Here is a 17,146-nt window from a genome sequence, read left to right on the forward strand (position 1 = left end):
ACAAGAATAAAATATGTTGGAATAATTTAACCAAGGAAGTGAAAGACTTGTACACTGAAAAATATAACACTGCTGAAAGAAACTAAAGACTAAATGAAAAACATTCAGTGTTCATGAATTGTGGACTTTGCATTGTTAAGATGTTAGTACCACCCAAAGTTATCTACAGAGTCAATGTAATTCCTATCAAAATGTCATTGGCATTATTTTAAACAGACACAGGAAAAAAAAAGCCAAATACCGAAATTCATATGGAACCACAAAGAACCTGAATAACTAAAACAACCTTGAGAAAAAGGAAAATGCTAAGGCATCACGCTTCCTGATTTCAAAGTATCTTAATAAGTCAGTTTCTAAAGCAATGTGCCAGTATGAAACATATTGGCATGGGCATACTAATTGGCATAGACAATTAGACCAGTGGAACACAAAATGCAACTAAAAACATGTGACAAATGGGTCCCACAATACTGGGAGATGCTCTACATCTCCCAGTATTATAACAAATGTTAACCACAGTTACCTTGATTATGAAAAAATAAAAAAACATGACCAAGAAGTCAGATTTTTTTTTAAGAGTTCGACTTCAGTGTTGTGGAAGAGTCAAAACAGTCTTGAAACAAGTGTAAAGACAGATAAATATAAGATACCAGAAAGAAATAAATGAAAAATTTAGAACTAAAACACATAGTAACAAAAACTTGAAAATCCCCAGAAAGACTTTTTAGTCTTTAGACTGAGTATAACAGAGGAAAGAATCAGTAAATTTGGAGGTAGACATACAGAATATTTCCAAGCTGAAAACCAGGGTGGGAAACGGTAGGGAAAAAAAGTAAATAGCGCCTCAGGTACCTTCAGGCCAATTACAAGTGTATTACATTCGGATATCACTGAAGTCCAGGAAGGAAAGGGGAGAAGAGTAGCACTGTAAAACTCAAATAGGAAGAAATGCAAAGAAATCTATATCCATAACTAAGCTGCTATAACTAAACTCCTGGTCACTAAAGACAGGAAAAATATCTTAAAAGCAGCTAGAGAAAAAACATGTTAAATATAAGAAAATAAATGATCTTCTCACCAGAAACTATTGGAGGCCAGAAACAGTAAAACATTTTAAAAGAGGAAGGGAAAATCCTAGAGTTTCTTATCAAGTGAAAAATAATTCAAGTAAAAATAAAGCAGAGATTCATACATGGAACATTCTAAGAGAACTCCTGACTGCAGATTTATTCTAAAAGAAATGCTAAAGTCTCAAAACAGTATAAATATCAAAAATGATAACTGAATTTCAGGAGTGAAGAAACACAGTATCTAGTTTAAATATAACAGACAATTTCCCTTCTCTTCAAATCTTTAAATTCGGTACCACAATTAAAAACAAACCTTGTCTTAACAACCTTCAATCTTTCAATAATGTAGATGACAACTATACCATGAAGTGGGATGGACCAATATGTGGAAAGGTTTTCCACATTCCCCTTGAAAAGACAGAATACTGATTTTAAGTGGACTGTAGCATATGTATATTATAGTCCCCAGAGAAAACACTGAAAACCCTATACAAAGAAAAACAATAACGTGATAAATCCTTTAAAAAATCTAAATAATACAAAAGAAAGCAGAAAATGGAAAATCAAGGAATGGAAAACAAAGGAAATAAACATACAAAACAATATAACTAAATCCTAACACTAATAATTGTATTTAAATTATATTAACTAATATCAGTAACATTTATGTTACAATAGAATCACATTGGGTAATTGCATTTAATGTAAATTTGACTAAAATTTATGTTGAAGAAATTAATGAAGAGAAACATCAGAAGGGGAAAAAATTCACAACTCAACTACATATTGCCTACAAGAAATTCACCTTAAAAACAATGATAAAGATAAATCAAAAGTAAAGGGATGGAAAAAGATATACCATGTAAACATTAATGAAGTGAAAATTTGAAAGGCTAAATCAGACAACAGGTATTTCTAGACTCAGATTTCTGCTACACATAATGAGGAATATCACATAAAGACATAAGTCAATTTATCAATATATAATGACTTTACATATGTATATAATTCAACAACAGCCTCAGAATACTTTATGCAAATTCAAACAAGTCAGGTTCAAGGCTACTTAGAAATTAATTCACTTATATGGCACCCTGAGAAGGCAAAATTATAGAGATAGGGAATAGCTCACTCCAAGCAGTGGATTAATTATGGTGTAGTAACTAAAGGTGTAACTAAAGGTTTAACAATAGGTATAAGTTTAACTACAAAGGTGGCAAAATTGTTCTTTATCTTGATTGTAATAACAGTTTATAAAAATCTATGAATGTGCTGAAATTCACACATGTATATATCCAAAGAAGGCTATACTTACTATATATAAATTTTTGAAAAAAGGGGAAAAATAAGTTATTTTATAACTATTATTTTTTATTGAAATTAGCAACAAAACAAAGGCAGTTTCCAAAAACAATAGAGTATATTTCCAGTTAAAAAGACTGAAATCTCATTCCAGAAACAGGTTATACCAGATGTTCAAAGAAACTCTTCCCAATACTGAATTCTCCAAAAATATCTTTTAAAAAGATATGTCAGAAGTTGTGCTAATATAAGAGGCAGAATTAAATAAGGTAGTTCCCTTATCTGAAGCCTTTGACGTCAGCAGTACTTTAGGGTCAGAATTTGGTGTTTGTTGTTTTAACTATCATATTGATATTGCAGCAGTGGGGCAATACCCCATAATCAACACATTCATACTTCTGCAGTAAATTCATACCAGTTAAGATCAAGTTTTGTTCATTTAAAATAACTTGTGACAAGCAAAGCTTTCTGGATTTTTGAATTGCAAATAAGGATTTGTGGAGCTGTAGGAGTTAGTGCAAATCAAGACAAGACGTGTAAGTGAAAGTGCAAACAGGAGGGCTAGCACTGAGAAAATACCACCAAGTCCAGGAATAAAGCTTGCAATTTCAAGGGCAGTTGCCCAGAGCCCAGTGTAGATTAAACCAAAAAGTTTAGGGCCTATAAAACGCAAGACCAAGTTTAGTTTTAAGTGGTATCAGAGTAATAATTGATGTTTGCCCCAGACTAGTGGCAAAAACAAATATAACCCAATTTAAACAGATTTTGCACAGAATTCCAACATGTAACTAAACAAAAACAATGTTCAAAAACTACTGAATGTGAATGTGAAGAAACAAACGCTGAATCAAATTCACAAACACCGATGACACTGGAATTAGCAGATAATGAAAATGTGTAATAAATTGAAAGAAATACAAAATTTCAAAAGTGGGGTAAAGGCATAAAGGAATAAGAAACAAGAAATGATGAGGTAAATTTGAAGAAAAAAACCATAAATGAAAATTTCAAATAACTTTTAGGGAAAAAAAGGATTCAACAGGAAATTAGGCCCATTTTTAGAGAGAACCAATGAGCTAAAAGGTCAGAAGAAATCACCACTGATTTCTTTAGATCTTTAAATTACCACTGAAAAGCTACAATATTAGATGATTCTGACTAACACTCTGGAAAAGGCAAAACTATGGAGACAGTAAAAAGATAAATGATTGCCAGAAACTATGGGGCAGTAAGAGATGAAAAGGCATCGCACTGAGAATTTTTAGGGCAGTAAAAATACTCTATACCATAATAATGGATACACACTAGTATACATTTGCCCAAACCCACAGAATGTACAACACTAAGAATGAACCATAATGTGATCTACAGACTTGTTATTATATGTTCAGGTACGTTCGTCAGTTGTAAGAAATACCACTTTAACAGGAGATGCTGATAATGGGCGAGGTTATGGGAAATCTCTGTACCTTCCTCTCTATATGACTGTGAATTTTAAACTACTATAAAAAAAAAAAAAAGTGTCTTAGTAGAAAAAAAGAAAAGAGGAGACACGGAAAAACCTAAAGAAATCACTTAGCCTCTTAAAAAACAAAAAACAGGTAAGAGAGGAAAAACATGAAGTTGTTTAATCAGAATTTCAGAAAGCAATAACCGAAAAATAAGTGTTTTTATTTCCAAACTATTAGAGAAGATAAAAAGGGGTGCTGCTGTTGAAATGCCCATGCTTTAATTCTAGCTGCCCATTTACTGTATAACCTAAGGGAAGTTACTTGACCTTTCTAAGCCAATGTTTTCTTGTGTAAAATGGAATAATGTCTATCTCGAGAAGTTGTGACAAGTGAAATCCAAGTATAGCACTTAGCACAGAACTCAATACATATGACCTAATGGCAATGAAAAAAGTCTTATTTGCAAAGTACAGTAAAACTAAGATTGAGACAAAGATGAAATCTACCTATCAGGATTTCAAAATCTGTGGAAGAGTACATACACAATTCTTCATTTGTTAATTCTGCTAATATACTTCTCAGAGGATCCAATTACTACATGTACTCCTCCTGTTTCTTTTTCATATACTGATTGTACTCACTCCAGGGTGTTCTACAAATCCTTCCAAATTTACAAACAGATGTGCAAAAACTACTACAATTCTATTTTTCCCCCTATCAAGTTCCACTTGATTTAAAAAACAAAACACAAAACCAGCAGGATAAAGAGACAAGAAAACCACATACTTACTTTTCATTAGTTTTCCTGATAATTCCTTTAGTGGAGAAGAGGGACTATTTCTACTGGTTACTATAAATCTGGAAGAAGATTCTTGGGATTCCATGGACACTTGGTAAGTTCCTGTTCTAGCCATTTCAAGATGTAAAGGATGGGCACTGTCACATTCCTGGGAAAGCAGCAAGTGATTCTGAGTGTTGCTAGTTCTATTATTCAGGTCCAATCCTTCTGACCGAGTCATGAGCAACTGGGCTGAACTAGAATCCTCCAATCTCTTGTCAAGAGACTCGGTTACAAAAGATGTTGCAGTTTCATGCTTTTTAGATGGAGACACAGGCTCAGCCAAGGAGCTTTGCTTCACTGTGTTCAGACTGTGTGCTCTTATTCGGGACCAAGTTGTGGAGTGAAAGCTTTCAGCCTCTAGCCAAAATTTTACCAAATGCTCCATTCTCCGAAGTTCCATGAATTGAATGAAATAAGGGAGGACAACAGTATCATGTAAGACTTGTTCAAGAGTTTTTGAAAGACTTGATTTGGTCTCTTGAGTCTGGTAATCCAGACAAGATCTACCTAAAATAAGAAAAAAAAAAAAGTTCAATAACAAATTTAAGATCCAGTGATTAGTCACTTTTAGCATCAATGGTACCAAAAGGTCTTGAGTAGAGTTTATTTCCTAGCAATTTAAATGAATAAAAAACTGAAAATGCTAAGGTTTCTAACCAAGCAAAAACACAACTGTCCAACAATTACTTACATTTTTAAAAAATTCTGTTACTCAACCCTTAATCTCTTTTCATGGAATTCAGACTAAAGTGTATTTTTAAAAATCTTTAATAAAATTTATATGTTTTTTTACATCATTTTCATTTTTGTACAATGTCTGATTTCTCCTCTCAGGTGTAATCCCCACAGAATCCCACCACCAAGTCACCTATGAACAGTCACCATAGTCTCTTACGCTCTTCCCTCTCGTTTTCTGCTCCCTTTTAGACATTTTTTCAGGTCCTCTTTAAAGTGGCTACATAGTACGGATTTTCTTCAGAGTATGGGTATACTGGAATTTGACTACTTATCTACTAGTGATATTTCTATGCTGTCCCTAATTTTTTGCTATCACAAAAATAATGCAATGAACTGCCTTCTACAACCTGTATGTACCTTTTTGTGCATATTATGTGAGCATATCTCAGGGCTTATATTTTGATAAATACCTCCAAATTGCCATCCAAAATTATTCACCAATTTGTGCTTCAACTAAGAATGGTTACTTCCCTGCATGTACATTAAAATTAAAACTTTAAATGTTTGTTAATGTGTGAAGGGGAAATAACGATTTCAACTTGCAATTCCCTATGTATTGGTAAAGTGGGGCATCTTTTTCATATATTTTAGTAGTCAAATGTATTTCTTCCTTAGGAAATGGTTGTTTTTTTCTACTTTAGATTTTATACAGATAGAAAACAATATAATAGCATCAATTATACTTACAGCTGTCATTACAGTTTAAATACTTATTTTCAAAGACCCTTCCAATTACAAGGTTATTATCTTCTAGCAGAAGTTTCATATGTTATTCTCAAACCTTCTTCCCATTAGAAGTTATCAAAAAGTGATAGTTACTTACCCAAGTCACCAAAATGAGCGGCTTCCATGTGGCTTGGTTGCTTTTTAAGTGTTGCTGTCCTGCTACTTGAAAAGGAGTCCATGTTGGCAGAAATGGCATTGATTGCAACATGACTTGGTCCTGCGGCCTCCAGCAAGGCATGATTTTTAGTGCTTTTTTGTGGGGAATGTACGGATATTGAAGCTATAATTTTTCAAAAAATTGTTAAAAAATTAAACACAAATTGATAAGCTAAAAATTGTTTCAGAAGAGGGCTTGGGATTAATTTTAAAAATCATATTTTATAATATAATTCTTAAGTACTCACACAAGAAAAATTACTTAGGCAAAAGGTAATGCCTTATTAGTATTTATAACTCAAAATGTAATGCCGAAACAGTTAGTTGAAAAATCTCCAAGAATTTCTACTGAAAACAGAAAGTGCCAAAGCCTGGCAACACTTTGAAATATGGACCTTTTCAATTTCTTAATCCTTGCTTGCCTAACAGACAAAACTAAAATTGCGGAATAAAAGCTTGGGGTGAGGGGGTAATCAGAAAGATGCTTTTCAGAATACTTATATTACTTTTTAATTGATAACAGAATTTCCCCATTTAATAAAAAGGATTTGTGATTAAAGGTAAAGTTGCTTAAAGTATACTAGAAACTTCACAAAATAGTCTGGTGAAATATTAATATACCTTTGACTTCAGGGGGTTAATTTCCATTACTACAATACTGTCCAAGTAGTGCTATGAATTTGTAGCTACGGCTAATTTAATTCTATGTATCCTATTTATTTCATACAAATATCAACGATTCTTCTCAAAGGTTTTAAAAACATTTTGGTTTAGTACACTGTCATACCAAGGACAGAAATGATATTATTGAGCAGTCAATAGTGCTCTCAATCTTAGTGAACAGTTCATAGCCACAGAATCTAATACCCAATAAAACTTCTTAAAGAATATACAATACTATAATTCACTTATTTTACTACTCTTTGAGGTGGCTTATAGGATAAAGCAGATAAGAACATTAATGTCCATATCTGTTTCCCAGGTATCAATATTTATCAGTCATTCAACAAGAGAAGAATCATGTAATGGAGTTGTTTTCAAATGATTTTTTCAACTTGAGAAGGAAGTCTTGATTTTATTTTTTCATGAAGGTAGAAAATAATTTCAGCACGTTTATTTAAATAGTTGCTAATTTTTTATGTATAAGTTATAAATAACATTCTATAAGAATGAGATTTTCTAATTGTTTCCTAACTAATGTTTATCATGTTATAAAATCTACTAATTCATTCGACTTTTTCTTCCTCTTTCTCAACTTCTCTAGGAGAAACTCACACCTCATTTTACAACTTCCTTCTTTATCTTCTTTTGGTCTCCATAGCATTTCACACTTTACTCTTCTATCTATTCCCATATGTTTTCAGTACACATTTATAAATGCCTGATCTAGCAAGTACAGCCTCTTTTTCTGTTTTATTCTAGAAGACACATTTGTTCTTAAACCTTTGTTACTAGAGCAAACTTTTTTAGCTGTAAACTCCCTTTTCTGCTAGAGTCAACAGTGTTTAGGCAAGCCAGGAAAGTGTCAACCTTAAACCTCACTCTCCCTTACACCTCATATTTAATCAATGACAAAATTCTGTCCATTTTACCTCCTAAATTGATCTGTTCAGATCTCTTTATCTCTATCATCACTAATTTGGCACAGGCCATCTGGAATTAGCTGACTAATATTCACCTCCCCTATTTATCTGAAAGAATACAAATGTGTTTTGCTCATTGCTACAGTCATAATTTTGCCTGAGGTTTGGAACAGAATAAATGATAGCTAGTATTTGGTCTATCTGTACTATTCTATGTGTAACTTTGTCCTAATCAGAGAGCAAACTTCTTGAGGGTCTGTCTTCTGTGCTGTTTCTGTATTATTCTAAGGTTAAATCAGTGAATGCTAAGCACATTACTATCATAAGTAAAGCACAAGCATGAAGTGTTTTATCTTAGTACGATTCAGAAGTTGGGTAGTCCAAGTCCAATCTCTTCATTTTACAAGTGAAGAACCTGAAGAAACTTACTAGACTTCTCAAACTCAGTGTTAAAATAGCAGAATTTAGAATACAAGACTGATGTGTATGACACATCAAAATTTCTTTTCTCTACTACAATCATATCTAATATTCACGACTCTACTTGCTATAGGTTTTTAGTTCTTATCAACGCCAATCAGATTTTGCTTAAAAAAAAGCAGTATGGGGGAAAAAATAATAATAATGAATGATATACCAGAGACATTTTATGGGGGTGGAGTGGGGAAAAGAATAAAAAATGGGGGGGTGGGAGGACATACACTGGACTATGGTGATGGTACACGGGTGATTTGGTGATGGGAAGCCCACAGGGATTTCAACTGAGATGGAAAAAGGCACAAAATGATGTAAAAATAAACTATTATTTAAAAAAAAAAAAGCAGTATGGAACCCTCTCTAGGATGAAAAGTGTCACCTTAGCAAAGGTGTCATTCCCTCCTTTTTGCTGTAGGCCTAAGTGGCTGCTGTCTTAATGCACAAGTTTGCAAAACTTGTGGAAGATGGTACTGGTCTTGGCTGGATGCTACTCCTGATGCCAAGTGACAGCTGCCATGGGCAGGAAGAAAATCACCAAAGGTTAAAGATCAAGTCTTTTGTGCAAATTTGTAACTATAATCACCTGTGGATATCCCCCTGGACAAAACTGTTGTCAATAAGGATGTCGTCAGAGATCTGCTCTTAAATGCAAGGCCCGACAAGAGGACCAGATCAAGTTTAAGAAGAGATACAAGACTGGCAAGAACAAATGGTTCTTTCAGAAGCTAAGATTGTAGGTTTGTTAGTCATTAAAAATACCAAAAAAGGGCCTTCCCTGGTGGCACAGTGGGTTAAAACAGAGCACTAAGAAGCTAAAGCCACTTCAGCATGAGTTCGATCCCCAGCCCGGAGGTGACCCACATGGCATGGCAGACCTCTCCTGACACATCCCCTGCTCCCCTCAGCAGTGTACTTCGTCAGTCTGCCTGTTCTGCTCCCCGCTGTGTCTCTGGTGAATCCTTTCACTGCCCTTGCACCTCTGGCCTGTGCCCCAATTCTGTATGCATAAATAAATAAATCTTAAAAAAAAAAAAGCAGTATGAACAAATATGAAATCCACTTGACTTTACATTATCAGAAGTAAACAGAAAACAGTCTGGAAGGTACCTAATTCCTTACTAATCTTACAAAGTTATACTTTGTAAGTTACTTAAGTTATAAGTAAGCAAATTGAACAAATAGCTAATACTACTAGTTACAAAACATACAAAGATTTGAAAAAAAATATAGAAATAGCAATCTACAAACTTCAGGTAAAAATTGCATTGATGAAATCTATGTTGAATGGCTATGGAAATAATTTCTATTATAATTTTCCTATTTCAATCTTTGTACATAGTCAAAACTGAACGAGATTACAATCTAAAAATAGCATGCACTGACCTATAGTTTAAGGACAATATATTAATTCTAATAAAATACTCAATAAATTTTAAATTGTGGTCATTCATCCAAAGTAATAAAGAAATAAAAATTGTAATCAACCATACTTCTAGTCAGAAAACCAAGCCTTGTGTCTGTAGCTTTCTTTGCAGAGTTGTCATACTACACTTAAGATGACTACCGACTACATGTTTTGCTTTTTATTTTTTTAAAATAAAGTCAGCTGGTCACCTTTAGGGGACTATCAAGATTAATAGGTCACTGTTATCACTATGACAGTCAACAAATGATTAGTACGTCTATTATATTTAGGTGCTTAAGAGTATACAGGTTAAACAAGGAAAGTAAATCACTATCAAAAAATTATAAAACAGGGCAGAAAGGATTAATACCAAAAAGGAGATAACAGGATTAAAGGGCTCATAAAAGCAAAGTATATCACTTTGAGTACAATGAAAGCCACTGAACTCACCTTTAATTGACTTCACATCTGCAGTTTTCTCTTGTTCTTTGCCTTTCACTGTCAAGATAAAAGAGTATCATAGCCACCTTTTGCAACAAAAAGATACAATTTATATCAGTGCATTGTAAAACTTAGACAAGTCTTATTCTAACAAAGGAATATTAAAAAGTTCTATAAAAATGGGCTAATTTCCTTAAAGTGGGGGCAGGGCAGCTGTCAGAGGAAGTTTCTCTAGAGAAGTGACCTATGAACAACATTCAGTCAAAAAGACCTAGAGTGTTTAAGGAGGGGCAATGTAAGAATACTAGAATTCTGGCTCTGCTACTTGTTATCAGCCACATCATGTGATCCTGGACAACAGCCTTAACTTCAAGACTTTGATTTGTAAAATTACTTTATAACTTTAGCATCTACCTTAGAGGGTTACAGATGAAAAAATAAATAGCTATACAGGGCTTAGAAGAGCAATTAGCAAACAGTAAATTCAGGATGTTAATGGCATTAATAACATGTCACCCATTGAAGGGGATATTAAACACATCCTGAAGAAAACAGCTCTTTGTGCATCATATCTTTCTCTTCCTGTATTCTAGCCCCAGTGTCAAATGCAAAATTTCTAAACTTTTAATACTCAAAAGTTTAACAACTTTTCCTCCCTTGAATAATTATACAATCTCTCTAATATTAAAACAGTAGAACCACTATTATAGATATGCTAACTACATAATATCCAAGAAAAGAAGGTGCAAGGCAGTTTAAGCCAATGTGAACTCTTACTTTAATCCTCTTTTTCCTGCGCTTTTTCCAACAGGCTACTTTCTATAGCCCTACCATGAAAAACTTCAACATGAATCCTCTTTCTCCAGATCAACTTGTCCTGATCCTAAAACCTTCACAGACATTTTAAAAACAGCACTGACTCACTAATTACTTAATTAATTTGGGGGAAGAGTTCCTATCTTTTTTTGTAGTAAGACTACTGAGGACCCAGTATAATTCTGTTTACTTGGGTTTTCTTTTATGTCCCTTAATTATGTTTTGTAAATCCCATACAAATTTCAGTTGTTGTTATTGGCATACAGAAATACAACTGAAGTTGGTATGTGAATACAACTGAAATATATATATATATGAATATACACATTTTAAGAACCCAATCAAGCTTTAATAACTTTTCATGGTCCATATGCAGGCTTTCTAGCACACAATCACATTTATCTGGACACAATGACTTTTTGTTCCCCTTCCCTCCCAAAGCTTAACTTTGTGTGTGTGTGTGTGTGTGTGTGTGTGCGCGCGCGCGCATGCACGCGCGCTATTATGAAGACTATACTAGCTTCTTGTTGCTGGTAAGTCCTTAATATATTTGTCCATGCTTTCACTTTTAGCCTTTCCATGATCTTAAACAGTACTTAACAGGAATCCAATCGGAAGATCAATGTGCTTCAACTGTCTGGATTAACTTATTGTAATAATCTTCATTTTTAAAAAGAACATTTTTTTAAAGACTTATTTATGCATACAAGAACTGGATGCAGGGGATGAGAGGATTCACCAGAAACAGAGTAGGGAACAGAACAGGCAGACTGACTGAAATTCACTGTGGAGGGGGCAGTAGGTGAGGCAGGAGAGTTCTGATGCCCCAAGTGGGTGACCCCCTGTGCAGTGGCTGCAACTTCATAGCTTCATAGCTTTATCCCTTGTGAAATGGGAAGGCCCCAAATGAACAGTCTTAAAACTAACTACAATATGACCTTTCCCTCAGAAATTTTGTTTTTTCTCCTAGAAATTCTGATTATTTTTCTTGATACATTTTGAGACTAATACTAGGTGCAAACCAGTTCAAAATTTTATGACAAGTCATCTGGCCATTTCATCATAATGTAGTGGCTTTTTTATCCCTAATAATGTTTGTGCTTTAAAATATCTCCTGTGCAACACAGCTTTCTTCTGATTAACAATATCTGATATAGCTTTTCCACCCATTTATTTTCAATTTCTCTATGTCCTTATGCTTTAGTTTACTCTAAAAAGCAATTACGGCTGAATTTTTTCCATAGTTACTCTGGAAAGTTAACTAGATTTCTGTCATACAGATTTTAATTTATTTATATTTATTACAACTGCTGATCTATTAAGATTTCTGCCACCTTATTTTGTACAACTGGCCATGCTTTCACTTGTTTGCCTATTTCTATAATGAAACATTTAAAACAAAGAGTACACCTTAACATGAGGAACACTTAGATTTTCAAATCCTAACATTATGCCACATTTGCTTTAAAAAATTTTAGAAAAAAAATTAAACAGCAGGTCCAACTGCAATTTCCCTGTCATACCTTCTTGTTCTTCCTACAGAACTTCATAAACTGAATGTTTGTCTCTTTTTTTACCTTTTACTATATTTATGTATTCATAAACAATACATAGCATTACATGAAGGGTTGTTGTTTTTTTTTAAACTTTATACAAATGACTTACCAATTATCCCCAGCAGCATATTCTAAGCAAACCAAATCTTGGTATAGTCATCCCAACCTTTGGAGCCTTCTCAAGAATGTCCTGAGTACAATCCATGCTCCTTAACTTCAAAAGGTTAGGTTACTCTAAGTTCTCTTTTAGGCAAGAAAGCATTCTTGCACCTGATTAGGCAGGGAATGGTCATTGAACTCATTTACTCCTCAGGGGAGAGGTTACAGCTTGGTATGTAACCAGTTAACTATTCTACATTTCCTTTGCAGTTAGTTATGACCATGTAAGTAGGTTCTCACCAACAGAATGAATAGAAATGGAATATGTGACTTTCTGGTCAATGCTTCTTTTTTCCAAACTATTTTACCCTTACCATGGGTAGGAAGACTTAGGACAGAAGAGGTTATGACCTGGCTTTTATGTGACCATACCTTAGCGGAAAGAAGTTCATTTTGATTCCTCTAAATTCTACGCTCAAAATTTTCCATTTTTCTTCATTCCCATCATTTATTCAAGTTATACTATTTTTATCTTCAAAGCATATCCTATTAATTCTCCTCTTTCAGTAAGTTCCAGCCTTCTTTCTATTCCTTGAAAGGACCCAGCTCATTCCTGCCTTATAACATTTGTAGTCCCAGTTCTCTCTGCCTTTATAAGGTTGGCTGTCCTCAGTCAGACCGCAGTCTAAATACTATCTTCTCAGACAAGCCTTCCTTATTATATGAATTGTTATACTGACACCACTGTCATCAGATAACCTACTCCCATATCACTGTTTAAATTTCCTAAACAGTACTTACTGCTAGCTGAATTTTTCCTTATTTTTACTTACTCAGTCAAGAAATATTTACTAAGTCCTTAATTATATATCAGGCACTTACATAGGCATGGGATATTTATAAACAAAAGTCAGAATCCATCCTAGTAAAATACATAGTAAAGCAGATAGTGATAAATGTCATAAAGAAAAAGTAAGTAGGGCAAGGGGAAGAAAACGCATGGACCAGGGACTGCCGTCTGAAGTGGAAAGGTCAGCGAAAGCTTCACTAAGGTGGCAATTGATCAAAGACCTGAAGGAGGGAAGGAAGCAAAAGAGGAGGGTATTTGTAGGAAGAGGTTTCTATAAAGAAAGAAGTATAAAGGCCCAGAGGTGGGAATGCATTTAAAAAGGAAGATAAAATAAATGAAATGACAGAGGAGATCAGGAGACAGAGAAAATGGAACCTACATTGTGGAGGACCATGTACTGGAAGTCACTGAAGGAATTTGACAGAGTGTGGCACAATGCATTTTGTAAATATGTAACTGGGTCAAGGATGGGAAAAAGGAAGCCAAAGAAAAGGCTACAGCAAAATAATGCTGCTTCCTCAATCTTCCTGACATTTAACCTGAGATGTAAATGACATCTTCTCAAAAGACTGTCTTAACCATCCAGAATAAATAGAGCAGGATGTAAAATGGTTAGGCATTAGAAACTGTTGGATCTGGGTATGTTCTGGAACAAACCTAACAGATTTGCTCAGTGGTCAAATATAAAATGGGAGAGAAAGAGAGACTCAAGAATTTACTAAAATTTTAGCCATAGCCACTAAAAGGCCAGAAATGCAATATAATAAGATGATCAAAACTGAGGAAGTTTTAGGAGCACTAAATCTGAACTGTACATGTTAGAAGTTAAAAAGATTTATCTGCTAGTCTATAATATCTATAGATGTAACAATTTCTAACCTATCTATTAAATATCTATCAGATATAGGTATAAAGTAGGGTAGAGCAGCAACTAGATATACTAGTCTGGAGTCCAAATGGGAGACATGAGTTTAGAAGTGATGCACATATAGTTGGTATTTCAGAATTGTATTTAAAAAGTAAATGAGGGCCCTCCCTGGTGGTACCAGGGACTAAGGTGCAGTGCTAGGAGGGGTGGTCCACACAGCCCAGCAGACCTTTCCTGTCTCACCTGCTGCTCCCTTCAGCAGTATATTTCAATCTGCCTGTTCTGCTCCCCACTCTGACTCTGGTAAATCCTCCTGCACCTCTGCCCTATGTCCCAGTTCTTAAAAAAAAATAAAAAGGAATGGGAATCTTAATTGGAACTATTTCCAGCCTCCACTTATCACATTCAGTCTCCAAAACACAACTAAGGCCTTCCTGATGGTAGCAGCAACACTATCAAGATATCACCAGCCACTGCTGCATCAGTTCATTTCCCTGCCAGGGAACTGACCCACATTTCGTAGCAGATCTTTCCTATCGCCCTTGGTGCTTCCCTCAGTTGATCTACCTGTTCTGTTCCCCTGTCTGCTAAGTTCTTTCACCCTCCTCCCCACTCCCCACACCTCTGGCCCAAACCCCAATTCTTGTATATGTCAATAAATCTATCTTTATTTTTTAAAAAATCTAAACATTTTTACTAAAAATATACTTACACATACAAGAACTGGGGTTTAGGACAGAGGTGTGGGGTGGGGGGAGAGCGGTGGTGAGAGGATTTGCTAGAGCAGGGAAGAGAGCAGGTGGATGGACTGAAATACACTGTTGAGGGGAACAGCAGGAGAGACAGTGAAAAGTCTGCTCCACCATGTGGGTCAGCTCCCTGGCAGGGGATCCAACTTGTGTAGCAGGGGATGGCGATAGTTTGATAGCACTGAGACTTTAATCCCTACACCACCTGGGAGGCCCTTCAAAAAAAAAACCATCTAAAAGTCTTTTTAAAACATACGATCAAATCACTTTTCTAAAAAATTTAAATACTGTCTGCACTTAGAATAAAACCTAACACTTGTCTATTAAACTATGAATCCTACCTCTCTACAACCAAATCACAGGCCTTTTTTCCTTTCCTGAATGACACCAAACTCTTTCTTGCCTCACAAGCTACGAACATTCTATACCCTGTGTCTAGGGTGTTCTTCTCTGGCCTCTATGTTACCTGCTATTAATCCTTAAAGTCTAAGTTTTAGGGTCACCTACTATGGTCTGTCTCTAACATCCAACTAAATGTTTCTTCATTTGGGTAATCTCTTTTGTAACACTTTACTCAATTTGTACGTGTGTGTGTCACACATATCTGTTTATTCATTGCCTGTCTTATCCAACAGGCAATAAGCTCCATCAGTGCAAGGCTCTGTCTTGTGCAGTGCTCTATGGGGGTGGGGGGGGGGGTTGTCCACTACTGCCACAGGCAAGCAGCAGTCAAAAGTATTGGTTGAACAGAGACAAGTGTATGTTTTGTAACGTGCAATGTGCCTCATTATACACAGAAAGCTTTTTTCCCCTTTAAAAAAACTAACCAACACCATTAACCCTATGAAAGTACTTAACCAATAAAGCTTCCTGGTACCTTCTTACCCATTTCATTCATTCAGTACTGTTTTCATTCATTTACCACATAGCACTAGTTTCTATGTGGTTAAAAGAAATTCTTTAATTCATAGATTTAACTAGGGGCTTTAGAAATCATTTGATTTTCTGTTGAGGAAGGTGGGTTAATGCCTTTCTATCTCAAGTTAAACAGAGTCAGCAGCATAACTGTCATGTGCATAACTGTCATGTGAACCCACAAGTCCCCGTTTTAGTTTAATACTTTATTCAAAACCTGTTAATGTCCAGAATATTTTCTCTGAAGCAACAAGAATTGATCTAAAAGCCACCATTCTCAAAAAAACCTATGCTTACTCACTTTGTACTGGTTATAAAATGCTAATAACCTTATCCAGAATCAAAATCAAGTTGCTTCTACTTAAAAAATGGGCATTTATTAAAAGTGAAAACCAGAAATATAAGTAGTTCGTTTATAAAGTTAAGATTCCAGGAGACTGTAAACTTGCTAAGTCATCAAAAGTAGTCCTCGTTAGAAAACTTTAACAATAAGTAGTATTATTTTAGGAACAGAATCCTTCTACCTAGTCAACCCCCAAAACAGTGGTGCTTGGAAAAGCGCACTGTTAGAACAATTTTTTCACGTGTTGCTTTTAAACACAAAACCTTCAATATTCTGAAAAGCCAGACTTCCGTAGCAAGGCATTAAAGGAATTTGCCTTTTTCTTGACCCACAATATACAATGAGTACACACCTCCCCACACCCCCAAAATGCTGTTTTTATTTAAACAGGCATTAATCTGAATGCCTGCTCAGCACACACTTTGGGATCTGCGAGACCATTCCCTTCTGACCCCGCGCGAGGCCACCTTCTCGGTCCCTGCAGAGTCTCAGAGCAGAGCGAGGCGGGCAGGGCGACTCCGCCGAGACCATGGCCTCGCCACCGCCAGGAGGAAGACCTAGGAGCCCCACCTGCCCCACCACCGCCCCAGAGCCCCGGCCTGGCTCCCCGCCGGCGCCCCCTCTGCTACCTTTCCGCCGGAAGAAGGACATGGCGGGGCCCGGGTCGGGGCGGAGGGCGCGGGGGGACTGTCGCGGGGAGGGACCGGCTCCCCTCATTCAGCAACTGGCCCGGACTTCCGGGTCCGCAGCGACTGCCGCA

General features: G+C 35.7%; 1 protein-coding gene across 1 annotated transcript in view; it reads right to left on the bottom strand.

Moving 5' to 3' along the window:
- The window catches only part of AKAP10 (A kinase (PRKA) anchor protein 10), a 48,113-nt gene extending 30,967 nt beyond the window's left edge, over positions 1–17,146 (bottom strand). The window contains exons 1-4 of the mRNA XM_004684567.2: positions 17,016–17,146; positions 10,200–10,247; positions 6,226–6,408; positions 4,614–5,171 (exon numbers count right to left, since the gene is read on the bottom strand). Of these exons, the coding sequence (XP_004684624.1) occupies positions 4,614–5,171; positions 6,226–6,408; positions 10,200–10,247; positions 17,016–17,103 (877 nt within the window). The 5' untranslated portion in view covers positions 17,104–17,146. The remainder of the gene's footprint in view (positions 1–4,613; positions 5,172–6,225; positions 6,409–10,199; positions 10,248–17,015) is intronic.

This window comes from Condylura cristata, unplaced genomic scaffold (assembly GCF_000260355.1).
Source record: "Condylura cristata isolate star-nosed mole 26May11 unplaced genomic scaffold, ConCri1.0 scaffold00017, whole genome shotgun sequence".
NCBI classification, from domain to species: domain Eukaryota; kingdom Metazoa; phylum Chordata; class Mammalia; order Eulipotyphla; family Talpidae; genus Condylura; species Condylura cristata.